This window comes from Schistocerca cancellata, chromosome 1 (assembly GCF_023864275.1).
Source record: "Schistocerca cancellata isolate TAMUIC-IGC-003103 chromosome 1, iqSchCanc2.1, whole genome shotgun sequence".
In the NCBI taxonomy this organism is placed as follows: Eukaryota; Metazoa; Arthropoda; class Insecta; order Orthoptera; family Acrididae; genus Schistocerca; species Schistocerca cancellata.
Genome location: NC_064626.1, coordinates 1,173,860,057 through 1,173,886,762, shown reverse-complemented (window position 1 = coordinate 1,173,886,762; position 26,706 = coordinate 1,173,860,057). Strand labels below are relative to the sequence as shown.

General features: G+C 44.2%; 1 protein-coding gene and 1 pseudogene across 1 annotated transcript in view; one reads left to right on the top strand and one right to left on the bottom strand.

Moving 5' to 3' along the window:
* LOC126140405 (serine-rich adhesin for platelets) overlaps positions 1-26,706 on the bottom strand; it is a 517,162-nt gene that overhangs the window by 53,962 nt on the left and 436,494 nt on the right. Inside the window, exons 3-5 of the mRNA XM_049915236.1 lie at positions 15,355-15,513; positions 5,170-5,283; positions 2,212-2,240 (exon numbers count right to left, since the gene is read on the bottom strand). Coding sequence (XP_049771193.1) covers positions 2,212-2,240; positions 5,170-5,283; positions 15,355-15,513 — 302 coding nt within the window. The remainder of the gene's footprint in view (positions 1-2,211; positions 2,241-5,169; positions 5,284-15,354; positions 15,514-26,706) is intronic.
* On the top strand, positions 1,482-1,599 carry LOC126097788 (5S ribosomal RNA; annotated as a pseudogene).

The following is a 26,706-nucleotide window of genomic DNA, read 5'->3' as shown; positions in this document are numbered from 1 at the left end:
GCGATGAATATCACCCCAGCACGTTTAAATCGACAGCTGTAATATAACGAAAGCATCTAATTTTATATAAGAAATTCTCGTGTGCGCCTTACAGTCCCTCCCTGGAAATTTATTTGCAATCTGAAATTTTCCCTTACATCTTCTATTCTTTTGCTTTACGAAAATTTTAATAAACGCAATAATATGCAGTGTTTTTGCTATTTACTTGCAGCGCAAGTAAAGTATAAGCTGAAAATAAAAAAGAAGGAAAACTTTCTGCACAACGAGTCGAACCGATGACCCTCGTATTACCGTTCTGCAGTTATTCCTCTGCGCTAACCGCCGCCTGGAGGCCAAGCAAACGTAAATGGTTCATACCTCGCCCCACCTGCGCCAATAACATTACTTTTTTTTCCTAAGCTCTTGGACACCTGGAGCTCCGACACCAGTCACTCTGATCCCCGGCCAAGCCCTGCATGTGCCATAAATTTAGACGAAACCGGTGATGAAGAGTAGGCGCGGATACTTTGTCAGTAACAGGAAAGAGTAGCAGGCGAATAAAGAGGGATAAAAACGATTCAGTGTTTAGAACTCCAGGAAAAATTCGACAACTCATGAGGCCTCTGAAAGTCTATGTAGGGCTCAGAACGTAGACGACACCTAAAGAGCGATGAAAACGATTCAGTCTTTAGAAGTCCAGGAAAGATTCGACAACTCATGAATCCTATGAAAGATTGTGTAGGTCTCAGAACGCCCAGGATATTACAAAATTCAGTGTGGGCATGCATAGTTTTATGTCCAACAGATTGCGCGTACTAGTGAACAGCGCTGTATAGAAAACGAGAATACGATATGTTTAAAGATTTGGAAGGGACTGAGTAGTTGTCTCCTCGAGCACGACCAAAATTACGAGCGTGTGTGATTCCTAGAATTTTCCATAGCCTGTCACATTAAGTAATCCGACTAAATCTGATTCTAGGAAAGATGCAAAGAACAGAAGACCAAAGCCAGAGGACGCACTTAGTAAGGCAAATGAAGAGTAGCTTGCAGGTAAAGTTATTAAACAGTTTACAGACGTCTCTGAAAATGCATGACTGCAGGGAGAGAGAAGTGATACCATACTGTAATAAATGAATCATTATGCTTCTACAGTGAGTTATTATAACTGTTTGTTGCTTAAAAAATGTTGTGTGTTTCTTAAGTTGTAAAGCTGCTGTGCAGTCTGAATCACTCCCTAGAATCATTATAGCGCTTTGGGCTGGGCCTTGAACTCCCTTGTCATTAAATAATTTAATTGACAAACGGCAGTCGCCGCTCGAGGACTGTTGTGGTATACGGCCGCTTTCCTTTTAATTTCGTTGGAGTCAACGGAAAAAATAAAATTTTTGCATCTCCATCCTTATGATTGAAGGTGAGGGAGACTTCGGCCGTTCACTTATGTAAGAAAATGAAACACCTACAGCAACAGCTGACGCATTTTACTGTTCTCTCTTGGTTGGAGAGGCAACGGCTCTGCCGCATTGGATACACTGGTTCCCGTCAGATCACCGAAGTTAAGCACTGTCGGTCGTGGGCGGCACTCGGATGGGTGACCATCCGGGCCGCCATGCGCTGTTGCCATTTTTCGGGGTGCACTTAGCCTCGAGATTCAAATTGAGGAGCTACTCGACAGAATAGTAGCGGCTCCGGTCACAAAAAACCACCATAACGGCCGGGAGAGCGGTGTGCTGACCATACGCCCTTCCTATCCGCATCCTCAGTGAGGATGACACGGCGGTCGGATGGTCCCGATGGGCCACTTGTGGTCTGAAGACGGAGTGCTTGGTTGGAGAGACGACATTGCGGTTACAGCTAATCTGCGAAAAATAGTTATAGATATTGACCTCTGACACATCGTGCATACGGATGGCGTTAACCCTCTCGGCATCAGCTAAGGCCAGAAGATGTTGCACTGAAGCACTGAAACTGGTAGCCATACAATAAATGACATCATAAGTACGGCTGTAGGTGTTTCATTTTCTCACATAAGAAAATAAAAGTTTTACTGCATAGCTGAACGTGGCCGTTCTGAATTTAAACGCTAGTAATAACAATAGTGCGGCTCCCCCCGTCGGAGGTTCGAGTCCTCCCTCAGGCACGGGTGTGTGTGTGTTGTCCTTAGCGCAAGTTAGTTTAATTAGTGTGTAAGCCTAGGGACGGGTGACCTCAGCAGTTTGGTTTCATAGTCCTTACCACAAATTTCCAATGACAATAACAATAACCTCGAACAAGTATTTTTCTTAAGTTAACCGTTTTTAACTATTTGTAATGCATATCTTATGGTTGGTGCTGTTGAAACTGGCACCCTCCTGAAAGCTTATTGGAATTTTTTTTTTTAAAGACAATGAATATTTCAAGGATTAAATTATTCGTGGCCGTTTTTGCTCCGGCAAGTTCAATATTCAAATTTTTTTATATTTACGTTATTTCGTACTGCACCATGATTTAAGATTTTAGGGTGATTTGGCTTTGGCAAAAAAAGGGCAACATTACTGAGACTCTGTTTATATTTGAAGTGTAATCCTAAATTATACTCTGATGCAGTGATTGATTGTAACTGCCTTTCTGTCCGAGCCTGTGGCGCCTGTTACGTCGACTGGGTCCGCCGGTTGTTCCATTTTGTCGGACTTTCTTTTTTTTTTGCAATTTTTTTACAATCGAAATTTAAGTAATTTTATTATTAGCCGTGTGTAAATTAATTCTTTAAAATGGATGTTTATTGAACTTGGTTATTTACTTGTGAATGGTGTTTGAAATCTAAGTCTGTTTCCTTTTTTTTTTTTTTTTTTTTTTTTGCCTGGTTCTCTCATCCAACAGTTAATTGTGCTGATTGCACTTAGTATAAATATAAAAAAATTATAAAAATCTGATTGCTGTGTGTCCCCTTGTGAGTTCAGTTTGCAAAATTATAACAGGCTGAAGTCTTTCATTGCTGGCTTCGGACATTCTGCTGCTCACTGTAATTTAAGTACGATGTTCGCAGAAACGACAGCTGGTCATAAGAGTAAGGGTTGTCAGCTGGAAGCATTGTCAGTAACTAACTGACAACTTACGAGCTGTGACGCGGAACGTCACATAAATTGACATTTCGAGAAAAATTAAAAAGGTTTTTTTTGTGCGATAAAAAGTATGGAAGACTACATCCGTATGCGCTATGAATATCAAATATTAAAAAGTGTAGTTTATTATCTGTAAAGCTCGCAAACAACGATGCGTTTAACAAATAGCCATTTTGTATATAGTATATGTGCAACGTAGATGAAGAACAACAGAGATAATTTTTTTGGGGGTAGATTTTTTCTTTCCTAGCTTGTTTCGTCTAGAGGAAGGCCGTCATTGTAGCAAAGTCCGATATTTAATGTAAGACTGTCTGTAAGCTATGAGAATATGTCCAATTATTTTTAGAAAGTGTTGGTTATTGAAGTGGTGAGCACCTCCCATAGTAGCCACCATTAATTGTAATTAATAACTCTATTTCAGAACTTCGTGTTGCGTTCAAATGGTTCAAATGGCTCTGAGCACTATGGGACTTAACAACTGAGGTCATCAGTCCCCTAGAACTTAAACCTAACTAACCCAAGGACATCACACACATCCACGCCCGAGGCAGGATTCGAATCTGCGACCGTAGCTGTCGCGCGGTTCCAGACTGAAGCGCCTAGAACCGCTCCGCCACACGGCCGGCTTCGTGTTGCGATTAACTCTCTTTCCCTAGCAGTATTTGGTCGATCATTACGCTGACGATATGTTTTAGTTAGAAATTCAGTGTGTAATATTAAATGTAAATGCAGGAGACATCTCTATTTTGATCTTTTAATAGTTTCAAAGCTAGCAAAGGCAAATTCCATACATTAATGTTTTCGTACTGAATGAGTTCTGTATGTTTAAGATTGGCCGCTTAACGGCAGATGAGATTCTCCTCGGTCTTTGCCTTGCAGATAACCAATAGTAAATAAAGAAAAATATTCAGTTTCATAAGCATAAAACATATCTCAATTTCTTTGTGAAAGTTGGTACATAAATGACCAGTAGCCCCTGAGAACCAAATTAATCATTACAGTTTGCGTAAAGGCACGCATATTTTCTCTCGATAATAGCAGCGCTCACGCGAACTGTCTGTTAGAAGGCGGTGAGTCGCCCGCTGTGTGTAAAATATTATTTCGTGCTTACTTCGGAATAGCCAATGGTCGTACGTATGTTTTGGTAGTATTGGGTTATTTAAGAGTTTCATGCTAGCCCACAATATTTAACAGAGTAAATAATATTGTAGTGTTGTTGTTGTTGTTGTCGTTGTTGTTGTGGTCTTCAGTCCTGAGACTGGTTTGATGCAGCTCTGCATGCTACTCTATCATGTGCAAGCTTCTTCATCTCCCAGTACTTACTGCAACCTACAGCCTTTTGAATCTGTTTAGTGTATTCATCTCTTGGTCTCCTCTACGATTTTTACCCTCCACGCTGCCCTCCAATGCTAAATTTGTGATCCCTTGATGCCTTAGAACATGTCCTACCAACCGATCCCTTCTTCTTGTCAAATTGTGCCACAAACTCCTCTTCTCCCCAATTCTATTCAATACCTCCTCATTAATTTTGTGATCTACCCATCTAATCTTCAGCATTCTTCTGTAGCACTACATTTCGAAAGCTTCTATTCACTTCTTGTCGAAACTATTTATCGTCCACGTTTCACTTCCATACATGGCTACACTCCATACAAATACTTTCAGAAACGAGTTCCTGACAATTAAATCTATACTCGATGTTAACAAATTTCTCTTCTTCAGAAACGCTTTCCTTGCCACTGCCAGTCTACATTTTCTATCTTCTCTACTTCGACCATCATCAGTTATTTTGCTCCCCAAATGCAAAAAATTTCATTACTCAGTATTTATTTTTTTGATTAATCACTGTAAATATAGAATTTAACAAAACTACCAGTCCAGAGTACCGCGATAGAGCAAGCTCATAGTACACTCTAGTTGTTTACAGGACAGCTGTCACGGCAACAACCGATCAGAGGTGTTCCACTACCCACCTGGCGAGCGCCTGCCGGATCTCGCGGCGGTCTGTGCCGGCGAGCGTGTTGCGGCGCTTGTGCCTGGAGCGGCGCGCCCGGCCCCCGCCGCCCCCTCCGCCGCCGCCGCCCCCGGCCGCCTCCCGGCCCGCCCCCGGGCCCAGCTGCTGCGACCTGCGGACCAGCGACATCCGCTGGAAGGCGCGCCCCGACACGTCCACGGCGACCATGTGGCCCGGAAACCTCAGCGCCACCTGTGGAGCAGCACGGCCGCACGTCACCGCCGGTACACCCAGGTCGCGGCAGTCAGCGAGGCAGGTCAGGGTCGGCAAAGGCGACGAGCACTCAATTTGGTCAAAAAAATACCAACGACATAGCGAATCCTGTGTAACACTATGCCCACTTGTTACTGCTCCGTACGTCAGTCGGTGGAAACGGAACGCAGATAGGATCACTTCGTTGACCGTCTATTAATATCCCTTTTCCTCAAGAAGGCTGGAGATATCCAGCAGAAAGTTTTGTCAAGTACTAGGATCTGCTGACGAGAAGAGGCAGTTCTGACATTGTGGTTCATACTGGAAGCGAGACTAAAGAAAAATGAAGACACGTTCATAGGATTTGTCGACCTGGAAAAAGCGTTCAGCAATGTAAAATGGTGCAAGATATTCGAAATTTTGAGAAAAATAGGCGTAATGTATAGGGAAAGACGAATAGTATACAGGGTGAGTCACTAACTATTGCCACCAAGAATAACTCCGAAAGTATGATAGGAGATGAAAAGTTTGTGGGACAAAAGGTGAATAGGACAACGAGGGCCATAATATGGCGTTGGTTTTTTGTTGCTGGATGGGGGATTGAGTGGTATTCCTTATCACTTCTCGCTTCCCACGCCCGGATTCGCGGGTTCGATTCCCGGCGGGGTCAGGGATTTTCTCTGCCTCGTGATGACTGGGTGTTGTGTGCTGTCCTTAGCTTAGTTAGGTTTAAGTAGTTCTAAGTTCTAGGGGACTGATGACCATATATGTTAAGTCCCATAGTGCTCAGAGCCATTTTTGAACCTTATCACTTCGGCACTTATCGAAGCACATGCTCTGACAGTTCTCTCTCGCATATCTTCTAGTTGGAACGTCTTTATAAACAATGTCTTTTATGAATCCCCACAAGAAAAGAATCCAGAGGCGTCAAGTCTGGCGAACGAGCAGCCCACGACACATCTCCTCCGCGTCCAATCCAACTATTTGGGAATTGTCTCTGTAACTCATTTCTAGCCATCAGTGAAAAATGTGGCGCGCACCCATCGTGTTGATACCACATTCTGTTTCTTGTTTAAATGGTTCAAATGGCTCTGAGCACTATGGGACTTAACATCTGAGGTCATCAGTCGCCTCGAACTTAGAACTACTTAAACCTAACTAACCTAAGGAGATCACACACATCCATGCCCGAGGCAGGATTCGAACGTGCGACCGTAGCAGCGCGCGGTTCCGGACTGAGGCGCCTAGCACCGCTCGGCCACAGCGCCGACATTCCTTGTTCCTAAAGGTGTTTCTTCCAATAACAGACCTAATGTTTCTTACAGGAATGTGTTGTACTTCCTACCATTAAGATTTCCTTCGATAAAATAGGGGCCTATAATTCTGTACTCCAGAATCCCACACGTACTACAGTTTTTGGTGTGCAACTTGCCGAAGCCACCATGGATTTTCAGTTGCTCAATAATGCATGTTATGGAAATTAACATTTCCATGGCTCGTGATAGTAGCCTTGTCAGTAAATAAAAACAAATTAATAAATGTGTCATCCCTCTGAATCTGAAGTTGAGCCTATCGGCAGAATTCAGTGCGACGCATAAGGAATACCACTCAATCCATGATAAGAAGACTGCAGTACTGCATTGATACCAATGGTCATCACTTCGAACACCTTCTGTAAATGGCCGTTCATGCCACATTTGTGACCTTCGTTGACCTTCAAAGACGTTACTGTTACACATCATTGGATTCGTCTCGATAGCCGCTGTCAGATAATACGTACCAAACTATAGCAACCCATTTAAAAAAAAACAAGTTGACCTTCATATCTCTGAAACGACCCGACCTAGCAACAAAAAAGCAACGCCATATTATGGCTCCCATTGTCTCATGCAACTTTTATCCCACAAACTTTTCAGCTACTATCATACTTTCGGAGTTATTCTAGGTGGCAACAGCTAGTGACTCACCTTGTATACAAGAAACAAGAGGGAACAGTAGTTCTTTAAGACCAAGAACAAAGTTTTCTGATTAAAATGGGAGTAACACAGGATGCAGGTTTTCGCCTCTATTGTTCAATCTATACATTGAAGAAGCAATGACGGAAATAAAAGAAAGGTTCAAGAGTGGGATTAAAATTCAAGGTGAAAGGATATCAAAGATAAGATTCACTGATGATACTGCTATCCTTAGTGAGAGTGAAAAAAAAGTACAGGATTTGCTCAATGGAATGAACAGTTTAATGACTACAGGATATGGACTGAGAATAAACTGAAGAAAGGAGAAAGTAATGAGAAGTAGCGGAAATGAGAACAGATAGAAACTTATCAAAACTACGGATCACGAAGTAGACGAAGTTAAGGAACTCTGCTACCTGGGCAGCATAATAACCCATGATGTAAAGAGCAAGGACGACATAACAAGCAGACTAGCACAGGTAAAAAGGGCATTCCTGGCCAAGAGAAGTCTGCTAGTCTCAAACATAGGCCTTAATTTGAGAAAGAAATGTCTGAGAATGTACGTTTGGAGCGCACCATTTCATGGAATGAAACATGGACTGAGGAGAAACCAGGACAGAAGCACGAGTGCACCTCCCCGTCCTAGACACTGCACTTTAACAAACACTGCTACCTTAGCAGGTAGGCTCCTAAATTTAGTGAGAAACTGAAACTGGATGTAGAGTACGCCACTGAAATTACTTCTTTTTTGTTCATCAGTCTTCTGACTGGTTTGATGTGGCCCGCCACGAATTCCTCTCCTGTGCCAACCTCTTCATCTCAGAGTAGCACTTGCAACCTACGTCCTCAATTATTTGCTTGACGTATTCCAATCTCTGTCTTCCTCTACAGTTTTTGTCCTCTACAGCTCCCTCTAGTACCATGGAAGTCATTCCTTCATGTCTTAGCAGATGTCCTATCATCCTGTCCCTTCTCCTTATCAGTGTTTTCCACATATTCCTTTCCTCTCCTATTCTGCGTAGAATCTCCTCATTCCTTACCTTGTCAGTCCGCCTAATTTTCAACATTCGTCTGTAGCACCACACCTCAGATGCTTCGATTGTCTTCTGTTCTGGCTTTCCCACAGTCCATGTTTCACTACCATACAATGCTGTACTCCAGACGTACATCCTCAGAAATTTCTTCCTCAAATTAAGGCCTATGTTTGATTCTAGTAGACTTCTCTTGACCAGGTGTGCACTTTTAGCCATTTCTAGTCTGCTTTTGATGTCCTCCTTGTTCCGTCCGCAATTGGCTTATTTTACTGCCTAGGTAGCTTAATTCCTTAACTTCATGTACTCCGTGACCATAAATCCGGATGGTAAGTTTCTCGCTGTTCTCATTTCTACTACACTCCTGGAAATTGAAATAAGAACACCGTGAATTCATTGTCCCAGGAAGGGGAAACTTTATTGACACATTCCTGGGGTCAGATACATCACATGATCACACTGACAGAACCACAGGCACATAGACACAGGCAACAGAGCATGCACAATGTCGGCACTAGTACAGTGTATATCCACCTTTCGCAGCAATGCAGGCTGCTATTCTCCCATGGAGACGGTCGTAGAGATGCTGGATGTAGTCCTGTGGAACGGCTTGCCATGCCTTTTCCACCTGGCGCCTCAGTTGGACCAGCGTTCGTGCTGGACGTGCAGACCGCGTGAGACGACGCTTCATCCAGTCCCAAACATGCTCAATGGGGGACAGATCCGGAGATCTTGCTGGCCAGGGTAGTTGACTTACACCTTCTAGAGCACGTTGGGTGGCACGGGATACATGCGGACGTGCATTGTCCTGTTGGAACAGCAAGTTCCCTTGCCGGTCTAGGAATGGTAGAACGATGGGTTCGATGACGGTTTGGATGTACCGTGCACTATTCAGTGTCCCCTCGACGATCACCAGTGGTGTACAGCCAGTGTAGGAGATCGCTCCCCACACCATGATGCCGGGTGTCGGCCCTGAGTGCCTCGGTCGTATGCAGTCCTGATTGTGGCGCTCACCTGCACGGCGCCAAACACGCATACGACCATCATTGGCACCAAGGCAGAAGCGACTCTCATCGCTGAAGACGACACGTCTCCATTCGTCCCTCCATTCACGCCTGTCGCGACACCACTGGAAGCGGGCTGCACGATGTTGGGGCGTGAGCGGAAGACGGCCTAACGGTGTGCGGGACCGTAGCCCAGCTTCATGGAGACGGTTGCGAATGGTCCTCGCCGATACCCCAGGAGCAACAGTGTCCCTAATTTGCTGGGAAGTGGCGGTGCGGTCCCCTACGGCACTGCGTAGGATCCTACGGTCTTGGCGTGCATCCGTGCGTCGCTGCGGTCCGGTCCCAGGTCGACGGGCACGTGCACCTTCCGCCGACCACTGGCGACAACATCGATGTACTGTGGAGACCTCACGCCCCACGTGTTGAGCAATTCGGCGGTACGTCCACCCGGCCTCCCGCATGCCCACTATACGCCCTCGCTCAAAGTCCGTCAACTGCACATACGGTTCACGTCCAAGCTGTCGCGGCATGCTACCAGTGTTAAAGACTGCGATGGAGCTCCGTATGCCACGGCAAACTGGCTGACACTGACGGCGGCGGTGCACAACTGCTGCGCAGCTAGCGCCATTCGACGGCCAACACCGCGGTTCATGGTGTGTCCGCTGTGCCGTGCGTGTGATCATTGCTTGTACAGCCCTCTCGCAGTGTCCGGAGCAAGTATGGTGGGTCTGACACACCGGTGTCAATGTGTTCTTTTTTCCATTTCCAGGAGTGTATTTCTCATTAACTTCGTCCTCCTTCGATTTACTCTCAGTGCATATTCTGTACTCATTAGATTGTTCATTCCGTTCAGCAGATCACGTAGTTCTTCTTCACTTTCACTCAGGATAGCAATGTCATCAGCGAATCATATCATTGACATCCTTCCACCTTGAATTTTAATTCCACTCTTGAACCTTTCTTTAATTTCCATCATTGCTTCTTCGATGTATTGATTGAACAGTAGGTGGGAAAGACTACATCCCGGTATTACGCCCTTTTTAAAGGGGATAGGACGTCAAACGGGCCGACTTGGAGCAGGAGAGGCACCACAGGATATTTTAATTTCCACTGTCTATACTTTTACTAGTAAATTCATAAAACTTTGTCAGCATGACCAGGAAGGATTCAGGATTCACACTCGTAGCAGCGGAAGTTCAAAAACATAACAAAATAATTTTTTTAGATATGAAATTTCATCATTTTTTCACTTACTGTTGGCTGCATTTGTTGCTATAGGTACATTTTTCTTCACAAGTAAGAGAGATTCTTTGATAAATTTTGCACAGCATACAAACCATACTTACAGGTGTATGAAAGTCTAGAATTTTCCAAATCTATTAAAAACTGTGGTAAAAATTGAGATAATTAACTACAAAATTTTATTGTTTTCTAAACATAAAGTTTAAAACGTAACAGCTCATTCATTTTTTCATAAATTAAATAGATCCTAGAGTTTCAGACACCTGTAAGTATGGTTTGTATGCTGTGCAAAATTCATCGAACAGTCTCTCTTACTTATGAAGAAAAGTGTACCTATAGCAACAAAGGCAGCCAATAGTAAGTGAAAAAATGATGAAATTTCACATGTAAAAAAAATTATTGTGTTATGTTTTTGAACTTCCGCTGCTACGAGTGTGAATCCTGAATCCTTCCTGGTCATGCTGACAAAGTTTTATGAATTTACTAGTGAAAGTATAGACAGTGGAAATTAAAATATCCTGTGGTGCCTCTCCTGCTCCAAGTCGGCCCGTTTGACGTCCTACCCCCTTAATCCGAGCACTTCGTTCTAGGTCGTCCACTCCTATTATTCCCTCTTGGCTCTTGTACATATTGTATATTACCTGTCTCTCCCTATAGCTTGCTAAAACAAAAACTGCCTACAACTTTTCGACTGCTTCACATTTGCGTGACAAGTATATTAAGAAATATATTTATACTGGCGAAAAAAATCGCAACAACAAGGAAGTTGTGCGACATACACGAAAGTTGTCAGGCGTATTTCTACATGCGAAAGATAAGGCCTATTCAAATTTCGCGCCAGCCGCATAAGAGAGGCGGTAGTAGCGCAAATAGGGGGGATACACATCAGGTTTGCTTTAAATACATGCTGTAATGGTCACGAGCGTTAGTGACCTTTGATACTGGACGTGGTCAGCTGACGTGAGTCAAGAATGCATTAAAGACGACAAAGACGCCATTATCAAGATATAATTGAGTTTGAACGAGGTTGTGTAATAGGGCTACGAGAAGATGGATGTTCCTTCTGCGATATTGCAGAAAGACTTGGCTGCAATGTAGTCACTGTACAGGATTTCTGGCAGCGGTGGTCACGAGAACGGCCGGCCTGGGTGGCCGAGCGGTTGTAGGAGCTACAGTCTGGAACCGCGCGACCGCTACCGTCGCAGGTTCGAATCCTGCCTCAGGCATGGATGTGTGTGATGTCCTTAGGTTAGTTAGGTTTATGTAGTTCTAAGTTCTAGGGGACTGATGACCTCAGAAGTTAAGTCCCATAGTGCTCAGAGCCATTTGAACCATTTGTCACGAGAATGTACTGTCCCAAGAAGACTGGACCCCGGACGGTCATGTGGCACCACCGAGAGTGAAGATAATTGCATTCGGCATATGGCTCTGGTGCATCGACTGCATCTGCAACAGCAATCTGAGCAGCAGCTGGCATCACAGTCACACAACGCACTGTTCCAAACCGGTTACTTCAAAGACAGTTCTGGGCCAGACGCCCAGTAGTGTGCGTTTCACTGACCACAAACCACAGCTTCTTGCGACTTCAGTTGTGTCATTGCGGGAGCTCACTGGAGTGCAAGATGGAGGTCTGTTGTGCTTTCCGATGAAAGCTTCTTCTGCCTTGGTGCCAGTGATGGCTGTGTGTTGGTTACAAGGAGACCAATTGAGGATCTGCAACCAACCTGTCTGCCTGCTAGACACCTGGACTTACCCAAAAGTTACAGTCTGGGGTGCTATTTCGTATGACAGCAGGAGCACTTCCGTGGTTATCCCACGCATCCTGCGTGTAAATTTGTACGTCAGCATGGTGATTCTCGCTGTTGCTTTGCCATTCATAATCAGCATTCCATGGGGTGTTTTCCAACAGGCTAGCACTCGACCACATACCGCTGTTGTAACCCAACATGCTAAATAGTGTCGACATGTTGCTTTGACCTTCTCGGTCACCAGGTAAGTCTTCAATCGAGCACATATGGGTCATCTTTGGACGAGCGTCATCCATAACCAGCTTTAACCGACCCTGTATTGACCGAATAAGTGCAACAGGGGTGGAACTTCATTCATGAAACTGACATCTGGGACCTGTACAACACAATGCAAGCACGTTTGCATTCTGGCGGTTAAACCGGTTATTTATGCACCAGAATTTCACATTTGCAATGGCTTATCTCGTGCTTTCATTGAACTGTGACACTGCAGTATTAATCATTTAAATATGTTACCTAGATAAATAAATTCCCGAAGTTTCACTACTATTTTAAATTACTTTGGGCGTTGCGATTTTATTTTCGTCATTATATTTTAACAACCTCAATCGGAAGTTGGCACGAATGGTTACTAGTTTATATCACTTAATGATCATTATCGGATGTGACTAATAACTAGTTGTGCAAAGTCATAAATTTTAAATATCTTTCTTTCATTCTCATTCTTTCAGTTGCTTCTCAGTCACTTTTTATTGCTTTTAGTCTAAAGCGATAACTGTTAGTTTTTTCGGTAAAACTAGATGGTTAGTTTTAATGGGTAGTTGTAATAGATAAGCTACTATTAGCTTGTAGGAGAAATAGTCCAGAGGAATACACACTGACCATAACACATCTGTGACAGATAACGAGGTCACAAGACATGTATTTTTCTTTCCGTATAAAATCGAATAAAAGTAAACTAAAGAAAAACGGAAGTAATGAGGAGTAGCAGAACTCTGATTAGCGATAAAGGTAACAGCAAAATTGGGGACAACGAAGTACACAAGGTAAAGACATTCTGCTGATGCCTTGGAAATGAAACAATGCGTGATACACGAAGCTAGGACGATATAAGAAGGAGACTATCACAGGCAAAGAGAGCATTCTACACTAAAAGAAGTTCAACAGTATCAAATAAAGGCCTTAATTTTAGGAAGAAATTTCTGAAATGTACCTCTGGAGCATAGCATTGCATTGGAAGTAAATCTGGACTGTGGAAAAGCGATAAGAGAATCAAAGAGTTTGAGATGTCTTGATAGAGAAAGTTAGTGAAAATCAAGTTGCCTGATAAGATAGGGAAATGAGGATGTCATCTGGAGAATCGTCGAGGAAAGGAATAAGCAGGAAACACTGACTAGAAAAAGGGACGGAATGGTAGGGTATGTATTAAGACAGAGGGTAACGCTCGAGGTGCTGGAGGGAGCTATAGAGGGGGGAAAACTGTACGGGAAGACAGAGGTTGAAATACACTACTGGCCATTAAACTTGCTACACCACGAAGATGACGTGCTATAGAGGCGAAATTTAACCGACAGGAAGAAGATGCTGTGATAGGCAAATGATTAGCTTTTCAGAGCATTCACACAACGCTGGCGCCGGTGGCGACACCTACAACTTGCTGACATGAGGAAAGTCTCCAACCGATTTCTCATACACAAACAGCAGTTGACCGGCGTTGCCCGGTGAAACGTTGTTGTGATGCCTCGTGTAAGGAGGAGAAATGCGTACCATCACGTTTCTGACTTTGATAAAGGTCGGATTGTAGCCTATCGCGATTGCGGTTTATCGTATCGCGACATTGCTGCTCGCGTTCGTCGAGATCCAATCACTGTTAGCAGAATATGGAAACGGTGGGTTCAGGAGGGTAATACGGAACGCCGTGCTGGATCACAACGGCCTCGTATCACTAGCAGTCGAGATGACAGGCATCTTATCCACGTGGCTGTAAAGGATCGTGCAGCCATGTCTCGATCCCTGAGTCAACAGATGGGGATGTTTGCAAGACAACACCATCTGCACGAACAGTTCGACGACGTTTGCAGCAGCATGGATTATCAGCTCGGAGACCACGGCTGCGGTTACCCGTGACGCTGCATCACAGATTGGAGCGCCTGCGATGGGGTACTCAACGACGAACTTGGGTGCACGAATGGCAAAACGTTATTTTTTCGGATGAATTCAGGTTCTGTTTACAGCATCAAGATGGTCGCATCCATGTTTGACGACATTGCGGTGAACGCACATTGGAAGCTCGTATTCGTCATCGCCATACTGGCGTGTCACCCGGCGTGATGGTATGGGGTGCCTTTGGTTACACGTCTCGGTCACCTCTTGTTCGCAATGACGGCACTTTGAACAGTGGACGTTACATTTCAGATGTGTTACGAGCCGTGGCTCTACCCTTTAATCGATCCCTGCGAAACCCTACATTTCAGCAGGATAACGCTCGACCGCATGTTGCAGGTCCAGTACAGTCCTTTCTGGATACAGAAAATGTTCGACTGCTGCCCTGTCCAGCATATTCTCCAGATCTCTCACCAATTGAAAACGTCTGGTCAATGGTGGCCGAGCAACTGGCTCGTCACAATACGCCAGTCACTACTCTTGATGAATTGTGGTATCGTGTTGAAGCTGCATGGGCAGTTGTACCTGTACACGCCATCCAAGTTCCGTTTGACTCAATGCTCAGGCGTATCGAGGCCGTTATTGCGGCCAGAGGTGGTTGTTCCGGGTACTGATTTCTCAGGATGTATGCACCCAAACTGCGTGAAAATGTAATCAACATGTCAGTTCTAGTATAATATATTTGTCCAATGAATATCCGTTTATCATCTGCATTTCTTCTTGGTGTAGCAATTTTAATGGCCAGTAGTTTATATAAGCAAATAATCGAGGATATTGGGTGCAAGTGGTAATTAGGAATGATGATTTTTTCTTAAAAAAATAGGGGGGAGGCGCAATTAAGTCATCGTATCAGTGGATGAGAGTATCCATTGAAAGCGATAGTTATTCTTGAAAGGTACAGCTTTGGCACCGTGGTTCGGCTCACCGTGGCGAGCTGCTCCTCGGGCGACGGCAGGCGGTGGTCCGTCTCGTCGGCGTCGGCGTCGCTGGCGGGGGGCAGCCGCACGCTGCAGTCTGGCAGCACCGTGACGTCACCCAGCGCCTCGGCGCTCGTCCAGCGCCTCAGCGCCGCCACCGCCGCCGGCTGCAACACGAGAGCCGGGTTGCCGTCATCACAGGCGCGCTGCTGCTACGTCTCCACACATTATACACAGTACAGACAATCACGAATATCTGGCAAAGACATCAGTGAGCGGGCAAATGGAAAACGTCTCCTCTCCCCAAGCTGGTTTTCCGGATGGGTTATTGATCCTTTACAATGAGACATATAAGAAAACACACGGATACATATAATCTAATGGGACTTTTACTGTTTGGAAGATAATTGAACCTGCATGTTGTCATTATGTTACAGGCTATAACCTGAAATTTTTTCAGTCTTTTTGGCAAATAATTTGATGAAGACGTTGTTGGATACTTTTAGAGCACATACTATCATACAAAGAACATTTTCTCAAAGATTACTTTCTTATGACTTTCAAAATGTGGTAGATTACTCTTAGCAATTAGTTAAACAAATCTGCGTACCAATTTTTTAATATCAGTCTTAGAACTCTCTCAACATTTTTTTTAAAAAAATTGTGTGTGTGTGACACAGCAATTTTAGTTCCTCAAAAATTTAAATAAATTTGACGGTAAAGCACTTTGAAAAATTTTGTACCGCAGGAAGTTGTGTTATAGTATGTACAAAGTCTGTAGCAAATTCACCTTTTTATATACAATGGCTCAGCAGAAAATGTTCCTTATACTCCGAAAAATGAAAGTTGCTGAAAATGCAGAAAAAAGATTTTACTAGCATGTATGCCAAAAAAGGCACCTTAATTTTGACCGTAACGACCCATTTGATCTTTTTCGTCTTCATGTAACTCTCTTGCGTGCCCTTTTGCTAGTATCCTTGACTGACATTTCAGAACTAGCAATACGCACGTCATCAATCTTCTTCAGCAGGTATTCAGTGAAACAGCCTCCATCAAATTATAGCTTCATAGGGATCCTGACTGTTCCAATGTTACCATCACTGAACATTAGACAAGAACCACAAGAGGAATTTTAACATTAGTAGATTACTGCAATATTACCTTTCGGCGTATTTGTAAATGAAGTTATTTAAGCTTTCGTTAAGGTTTTGTGTTCCACTGTGTGTGCATTTCTTTGATATATCGTAAGTAATCGCATCGTCAATGGTCTCACACCTTCTATACTCTTCTTCTCTGATGGCAGGAAACAATACAATATCGCAAACAAGAACAAAGTCTTTAGAAAAGTGAGGCGTGCCACTGCGCATTGGTTGAAATAATATGGCTTTTACGTCTTGTACGATTTAAACTCTGAAAATTGGAGACAATATTTCTAGCGTAACAACAAAATGCATGTCAGTATGTGCTGGCTGGGAATATTAACCAATAAAACTGCTCGATTTATTACGCCTTTCTAAGTCCCCTATAGAGCGGTAAACATACATACCAATGAGAAAGACATTTCCTAAACGACCACTCTTCACAACCAACTTTTGACCGGGCAATTGAATTCACATCTGCAGCCACTTCAATTCAGAGTCAGTTCAACGACTTTCATAAAATGCTTCTTCGAGGACAGGTAAGCAGTCTACCCTACTACCCTACCCGCTCTATCTGCACTAGACGCTTCAGAGCCACTGGTTCACTTGACACTGTGTTACGCACATTACCAAAAACATACTCTTGTATGTCTTTGAAACTGTAGAAATAGTAGCTACATCATCTGCATCAGTCTCCAAATTCTGAATATTCTGCTCTTCCGTAACCTCTTTGGAGGATTTCATTAAACCAACGGCCAGAACTTCATCTGCCATGGAACTATGCCACCCCCACGAAGTCATTTTTACAGATGTAAAAGAAATGTTCACAAATGCCAGTACGATCCCATTAACTATAACAACCAAACAGAAAATAGTAAATCATATGCCAATCATAAGCATTTCACAGCATATAATCAGTATAATTCGATGTAACTAGGAACTGAATTCACGACAGTTTATTTGCTCACATGTACGACGCGGAAGGAAACTAATTGTAAATATGCTTACAAACGAATCCTCTATTGATGTTATATTTTTTAATGTAGCAAATGTTGCTGTGAATTGAAATTACCGTTGATGTATCAGAAGAGTAAATCCACAGGCGACAACTGCTAGCCCAACATGAAATCAGCTCTGAAGACGAGTGTCTCAAAGGCCATCTGTAAATACTCATAGCGTTACTCAGTTGTTCACTGATATCTCAAGCGTAGTAGCCGGCCGGAGTGGCCGAGCGGTTAAAGGCGCTATAGTCTGGAACCGCACGACCGCTACGGTCGCCGGTTCAAATCCTGCCTCGGGCATGGATGTGTGTGATGTCCTTAGATTAGTTAGGTTTAAGTAGTTCTAAGTTCTAGGGGACTTATGACCACAGCAGTTGAGTCCCATAGTGCTCAGAGCCATTTGAACCATTTTTTCAAGCGTAGTGACTAAGAGACATGAAAATGGTATTCACTCTCATCAGAGAAACTACTGTGTGTATCTTAGTATCAACATAATCGATTGTTCGTAGTAAATAGGGTAATAAACAACTTTCAAGGCCAGTGGTATATATGTTTACCAGTGTCAAGGCTTAATCGTACCTCTCACAGAGGAGCTGGTAGAAAGGTGATAGCGGCATTTCTGTTTAGTAATTACGGAAAACTAAGTTGGTTGACAACATGCATTTGCCAAGAAGTAATTTCATAAGGATGGTGACAGCCCGTCTGTTGCAAAGCAATGAAGACATCGATACAATTTAGGACGTCACAGTTGCATGCCATTTTAACACACCGTGAAGACATGGTTCGAGAATTCTGAGCAGACGGGTTCGGCTCTAAAAGAGAATCCACCAGGAGGGCAACACACTCAACAAACCCCAAGGAACATTGATAAACTTCTGATGCCAATTGGAAGGAATTCAGGACGATAGGGAAGGAAATACACGGGAGCATTAAACCTAAGCTGAACAACCGTCTGACAAACACTCCACAGTGTCACCCTTACAAAACACAAGTTGCACAGGAACTGAAACCGTCAGACCATAATACATCACAAGAGTTCTGTGAAAAATTATGGAAAAAATTAATTTCGCCCTAAGTTTCTTTGACAGTGTTTTCATGTAGGATAAGGCTTACTTAGACATCAGTGGGTACGTTAATAAGCGGAACTGCAGGTACTGGTTATGTGAAAACTTTTGTCAATTGCACAAATGACCATTACACAGCATAAAGGTTACAATTTGGTGTGTCGTATCAATGCGAGTTGTAATGGAGTCTTACTTCTCGGAAGATGGGAGAATGAATGCCACAACAGGCACATCTCAGCAGTTTGTGGCTTTGCTTGAGGCATTTGTAGCAGACAACTCCCAAATTTTCCCAATCTTTGTAACTAGTGTCAAAAATGTCTCTGAGCACTATGGGACTTAACTACTGAGGTCACCAGTCCCCTAGAAGTTAGAACTACTTAAACTTAACTAACCCAAAGACATCACACACATCCATACCCGAGGCAGGATTCGAACCTGCAACCGTAGCGGTCGCGCGGTTCCAGACTGTAGCGCCTAGAACCACTCGACCACTCCGGCCGGCTCGTAACTAGTGGTTTCAGTAACATGGTCCATACTTCCAAGCCATTAATGGGACGTGTTCGACAGTTCTTTGGTAACCACGTAACTTCACAATTTGGCAACACTGGTGACTTCTGATCCTGTGTAGCACAAAATTCCTTTTATTGTGTTTTTTTCAACCTCGGGTTACATGACTGGCATCGTGAATCGTTTCAACTTCTCATACAGTGGTCATCATATGATATAGTAATTTCGTTCCAGTACAACCGTGGCTGAAAAATAAAAGAACTTTGTTTGCAAGACGATGCTCCCTTTAGACAATAAACCTAATCTATGTTAGTTCTGTGTAGCTTCTCGAATTTCAGATCAATTTCTGTAATCGTTCTCTATCACGCTGCCTTGATGGTTGTTGGTATGACCTTAGAATGTATGTTGGTTGGGAATGCGTTGGGATCCTTTATTATTAGGTATTTAGTCTCTACTGGATTTCCGGGGGTTAGTCTGAATGTTTTATGGCATTCCCATATGTTTGCGACCTTCTCAATTTCAGTGTTTCAACATCGTGCACCTGTCCTTTAGAGCAAACACGCAATTATGTTTAAAGTGAAGAGTACTGACGCTAGGTGCTGACTGAGACACACTTATCAGTAGTAGCGTAACATATTTCCTGCGCACATCAGTGCGCTGGGTCCTTCATTACTTTGTACCCCGAGACCGTTTCTAAAATTCATCCTTACTTCTACAGATCGGCCACCAGCAGCCATAATGGAGGGGAAAAGCCTGAACGTGGTCTGAGGAAAGAGCCACAACCAGCTGTTAACCAATAAAAATCTGAAAACGCGATCTAGACTATTTTTATTTGATTTTTAGGATTTTTATACCGATCACTGCATTGTTCCCACACTATGTGATTAAAAGTACCCGGACACATGGCTGAAAATGACTTACAAGTTCGTGGCGCCCTCCATCGGTAATGACGGAATTCAGTATGGTGTTGGCCCACCCTTAGCCTTGATGACAGCTTCAATTCTCGCAGGCATACGTTCAATCAGTTGCTGGAAGGTTTCTTGGGGAATGACAGCCCATTCTTCACCAAGTGCTGCACTGAGGAGAGGTATCGATGTCGGTCGGTGAGGCCCGGCACGAAGACGGCGTTCCATAACGTCCCAAATGTGTCCTGTAGGATTCAGGTCAGGACTCTGTGCAGACCAGTCAATTACAGAGACGTTATTGTCATGTAACCACTCCGCCACAGGCCGTGTATTATGAACAGGGCTAGATCGTGTTGAAATATGCAATCGCCATCTCCGAGTTTCTCTACAACAGTGAGGCGCTAGAACGTGCTTAAAACATCAACGTAGGCCTGTAGTGTGATAGTGCCACCCAGAACAACAAGGGGTGCAAACCCCCTCCATGAAAAACACGACCACAGCACCGCCTCCGAATTTTACTATTGGCATTACACACGCTGGCAGATGACGTTCAGCGGCCATTCGCCATACCCACACCCTGCCATCGGATCGCGACATTGTGTAGCGTGATTCGTCACTCCAAACAACGTTTTTCACTGTTTAATCGTCCAATGTTTACGCTCCTTACACCAAACAAGGCGTCGTTTGGCATTTACCAGCGTGACGCGTCGCTTATGAGCAGCCGCTCGCCAATGAAATCCAAGTTTTCTCACCTCCCGCCTAACTGTCACAGTACTTGCAGTGGATCCTAATGCAGTTTGGAATTCCTGTGTGATGGTCTGGATACATGTCTCCCTATTACACGTTACGACACTCTTCAACTGTCGGCGGTCTCTGTCAGTCAACAGACGAGGTCGGCCTATACGCTTTTGTGCTGAAGTCTGTGAGCGCCCCAATCTGCTCTCTCACGATGTCTTATAACTACTGAGGTCGCTGATTTGGAGTACCTGACAGTAGGTGGCAGCACAATGCACCTAATATGAACAACGTATGTTTTTGGGGGTGTCCGGATACTTTCGGTCACGTAGTGTATTATAGAATGCTTTCTAAAATTTTAAATTCCGTATTGCTTCTACACGGGTTATGTTTGGGACTACTAGGCTGGCTAAGCGCAGATTGCACTGCTTGCTGCTACATTCTGTTACTATATTTCGATCGTCTCGTAAAAAGGATGGTCCCACACAAACTCGTTTTCACCTGTCCAGGTGCCAAACTCCGCAGCAGTTAGCCTCACAACACACGCAATTTTGGCGCTGACGTGTGAAAGTAAGTAACCACCAGAGTGTTGCTGCACGCAGACTTGTGACGAGTGGTCAACTGAGGCACGAAAGTCGCTCGAGTAAAAGGGGATTAAATGTACGTGGATTTTGACTTTAGCCGCTAGTGGGAGTTTGCGAGACGTGACGTAAGCTCTGAAGACGGACGAAAGAAACGTTTCGGCGCCAACTCAGAAATACTCTGTACACACTACACTGAAGGTGTACCTGCTACTGTGTCAACTCTTTGTAGTCACGTCGCTGTCGCGGCGAGTATGACGAGCAGCAGTGCCTGCCTCAGGTTTCGGCAGCCGCGGCGCGATTACGGGGAGTGGCAGTAAGCAGCGTGGTTAAGCTGTTCCGGGAGCCGGCCGGTTAGGCCTAAGCGTCACGTCCGGAGGTCGGCTGTGCACTGTGCCGACACCAGGCCGCGACCCCAGCTGTCGGCGGCGGGTCGGGTTTCAGGACGGGGAAACGCGAGAGCAGCTAGGCCAGAGTAGGGCAGAGGAGAGGAAAGGTCACACACAGCGCCGTCACCGCCCTGGCTGGATCACGGCCGCTGCGTGAGCGCGGCGCTGTTCCCACGCACCCGTCCAGCGGGTAGCACTCCTGTCACACGTGGAGGTCGCGCACTGACTTCGCTCTGCCGCCTGCGAGGGCATCCATACTGGGTATGTTCGTAACATATCGACAATTTTTCCAAAAATATAGATATACCGGGTGATCAAATATCAGTATAAATTTAAAAACTGAATAAATCACGGAATAATGTAGATAGAGAGGTACAAACTGACACACATGCGTGCAATAACATGGGGTTTCATTAGAACAAAAAAATTACAAAAGTTCAAAAAATGTCCGACAGATGGCGCTTCATCTGATCAGAATAGCAATAATTAGCATAACAAAGTAAGACAAAGCAAAGATGATGTTCTTTACAGGAAATGCTCAATATGTCCACCGTCATTCCTCAACTATAGATGTAGTCGAGGAATAATGTTGTGAACAGCGCTGTAAAGCATGTCCGGAGTTATGGTGAGGCATTGGCGTCGGATGTTGTCTTTCAGCATCCCTAGAGATGTCGGTCGATCACGATACACTTGCGACTTCAGGTAACCCCGAAGCCAATAATCGCACGGACTGAGGTATGGGGACCTGGGAGGCCAAGCATGACGAAAGTGGCGGCTGAGCACACGATCATCACCAAACGACGCGCGCAAGAGATCTTTCACGCGTCTAGCAATATGGGGTGGAGCGCCATCCTGCATAAACATCGTACGTTCCAGCAGGTGTTTATCAGCCACGCTGGGGATGATGCTATTCTGTAACATATCGGCGTACCTCTCACCCGTCACGGTAGCAGTTACAAAACCAGAATCACGCATTTCCTCGAAGAAAAAAGCCCCGATAACGGTAGATGTGGTAAATCCAACCCATACCGTGACTTTCTCGTCGTGCAATGGACTTTCCACGACAGTTCTAGGATTTCCGGTAGGCCAAATTCTGCAGTTGTGGGCGTTGACAGACCCTCGGAGCGTGAAATGAGCTTCATCGGTCCACAAAACGTTACTCAATCAATCGTCATCTTCCGCCATATTTTGAAACGCCCACTCCGCAAATGCCTTCCGCTTCACTAAATCGCCAGGTAACAGTTCATGATGCCCATAGATTTTGTACGGATAGCATCCGAGGGTACGCCCAAGTGCCAACCAAACAGTAGTATATGGAATGCCGGTGCGACGTGCGACTGCACGAGCGCTGACTTCCCCGTGCATAGACGAACCCGCTACAGTCTCCATTTCTTCCTGACCTGTCTCAGCAGCATTTGGCCTTGTGCTCGGTCGGCCACTGCGGGGTCTACCGTCTAAACAATCCGTGGCTTCGAACTTCGAAATCATTCTAGCCACAGCTGCATTTGTCAACGGACCTTTACCCGTTCGAATCCCCTTCCTATGGCGATAGGATCGTAAAGCTGAACTAGCACATTATCCATTCTGATAATACAGTTTCACTTATAGCGCCTTTTCAGGTAACGTCAACATGCTGCGACTGCTGGCGCATCTGATTCTCTCTCTCTCATTACAGCTCCTTTTATACACGATTGTCATGCGCAGTCACTGACGTTTTGCTGTCCGGCGCCAACTGTCGGACATTCTGTAAACTTTGTTTTTTTTTTAGGTTCTAATAAAACCCCATGCCATTCAAAGCATGTGTGTCAATTTTTACCTGTCTATCTACATTATTCCGTGGTTTATTAAATTTTCAAATTTATACTGACTTTTTGATCACCCAGTACATCAGCAATATGTTTTTGTCGCCGATATATCGATATTAAAATAGCAATATCGAGTGGTGATTTTTTGGTTTCTATTATTTTTTTCACAATTTTCGGTAAATATTTGAAGTTGTATGGAAAGGAAAAAATAGAGTACGCAGGTGTTATTCTTTCAAGAAAATGATTTAAAAGTCGGTATTACGCATGTTTTTAACAGGGTCGGAATTGTAACTCCTTTTATGGCTTCGAACAAATCGCCATTTGTCTTCCAAAATACGAGGGTTGAATGAAAAGTAATGCCTCCACCTTCGTTAACTGGGTTTGGATGGGAATATTTTAATAAATCAAACGCAGAAATAATCCTTAGAATCTGATCTTCAATTACCAATATTTACTTTTCCACATAATTACCAACCAATCGGAAACATTTCTGCCAACGATCAACAAGTTTTATGACGCCGCCACGGAAAAAGTCGACAGTCTGTTTCCGCAACCACAGTCTCACAATTCTCTCAACGTCTTCATCAGAAGCATAATGATGTCCCCGCATATCGTCTTTCATTATCGGGAACAGATGGAAGTCAGACGGCGCTGAATCTGGACGGTGGTGAGATTCAGTCCCTGAGGTTCTGCTGTGGTGGCGCGTGGATGTGTGGTTAGGCATTGTCATTCTGCAGGAAAACATTTCCCTTTTCCTTTCGAATCCTTGTTAGCCGTCATTTCAGAGTTCGCAGCGTTGTTCCACGATGAAAGAAATCAACATGGATAACACCATCTGTATCCCAGAACACTGTTGCCATGATTTTTCACCATGAATTTATTTTTCTGGGGCAAGTCTTTGTGTCGATATTCCATAGACTGACGTTTCGTCTCCGGATCGTAGTGGTGTACCCACGTTTCGTTTCCTGTCACAATTTAATAGAGAAAGGGGTCGCCTTCATTCTCGTAACGCGAAAGGAGTTCCTGGCAAAATTCAAGTCTGTGCGCTTTCATTTCAGGAGTCAGCATCCGGGGTACCCATCGTGCACTGATCTTCCGATAGCCAAGCAAAGCAATGATGTGTCCCATACATTCTTGTGAAATGCCGATTGTGCTTGCAGTTTCTCTCTGAGTGATACGACGATCGTCCTGAATCAATCTGGCAACTTTTGCTTGTGAAACTCGGTGGCTGCTGTCACAGGACGTCCAACGCTTTGTTAGTCACGCAGGTCAGATGTTCCCGCCTCAACATCTTCAAACTTACTCGCCCACCGACGCACAGTACTCACATCAACACAATGACCATGAACTGCTTTCATTCTCTGCTGAATCTCCTTTGGGGGTGACACCTTCTGCTGCCAAGAATTCAATGACTGCATGTTGCTTAAATTTAATTGACCGACCGTCTGCGCAGGGTTCCGTTCTTTACACTGTAACAACACAACCGTTCAATGCTAAGGCTTCCCGCCAACTGGAGCTGTAGAGAAGAGGCTACGGAACAAGCCAGTATCTGCAGCAAACCAATGCTGCCAACTGTTGAAGAGCTACGAAGATGAACGCATTACTTTTCAGTCAACCCTCGTATTAAACGTATTCCTTACCCCCAGGTCTAAAACCCTCCCTACAAACTATCGAATGGGCGCTCTTGATCGCCTATACTTCAATAACCATCTGTATTAATAAACGACTAACAGGATCGTTCAGTCATACGCGCGGATTGCTATTTAACGGCTTTCTGTGGCACCAAAAATTTAATTTTCAGTTTTCCATATAATTATCGACCAAATTAAAAAATTTAAGTGCTCACATAATCTATACAATGAGAGATACAATCTTACGTTAAAGGTGTAATATGACAATAGAAATATTAACGTTGGAAACTGTTTATTTGTCTTAATAGGCAGCATAACTCGTGGCCCGCAAATTTTCCAGAATAAATTCATTCAGTATTCGACAATGAGAGCTCTTACAGACTCCCTACGAACTTTAAACATAATTTTAAACATTTTCGATATTTTCCGCACTGACACCCCAGCTACTCCCAACCCCCTCCCCCGGTACATCAACACTTAAAACACATACGCAAAATAATGAGAGAAAAACAGTTTATTGCTTACTACATTTTCGCTGTTCATGTAGAGAAACTTCAGCATCAGGCATGAGTTTTTAACGCATTACTTCTCTACAGCTAACTGTATTCGCAACACATTTTGCACACGCTTTCCTCATATATCACTGAAAGCAGCGGCAAAATTATATCACTGGAAGACACATAGTTCACGAGATATACGTAGTAAACATGAGATGCGTGGAAAACTAGATTTCTTAAAACGGAGGGCAAATTACATAGGCTACACTCGTCCATTGATTGATGATTCCGGGTAAGGGGGCACTGGTGTTTTAACTGAATCCAGTACGCCATTGCCTATACGGGGAGAACCCACATGCCACCTAAGTTTCGTAGGTTCTTTAGGGATGTTTTCGGAGTACTTTGGTATGACGGACCAGTGGTCTCCGGTGGATCGTTACAGAGTAATTGAGTTTCGTCTGATTTATTACCACTATTTATCTTGTTATCCGTACTGCACTGAAAATATCTGCACTACACTACAAGACCTGACTTAAAAGAGTTGTGTGTTTTATAGGGAAACATACTTTCTCCATTCACTCACGCTACAGAGGGACCTTGTTTATTTGGCTCTCATTACTAATGGTTCTCTGGTTTATTGTACCGCCCCCACTTGCTGCGAGTGTGGATGACATCAGTGTCAGGTGTCAAGTGCCCATGGGCGCACGATGGATAAAGGGGACTTGTGAAAAACACTGCTGCTGAATTTGGAATTGAAGCATTTGCGAAGATTCCAGTACGCTCAGACTTCAGCGTTATCGACGTAAATGATTGGCTGTGAAATGACGATGACGTCGACTACAGTAGGACTTCTGATCACGAAGTTATCAATGTTTGTTTGTCTGCGGAAATGACAATAGCGATTATGGATTACCTAAAAATATTGGCGCTCAGTCAGAAGATATTATGACACATATTGAGGTAACAACGCAGCTGGATAGGATAATCTTTATGTGAAATGGCAGGCGAACTATCAGTAAGCCTAACCTATAATGTTCGCATTTAAAGGTAACACTGGTGTAATACCTACGCGATCTTACTGCTGAACTTACTGACTGTATAAAATC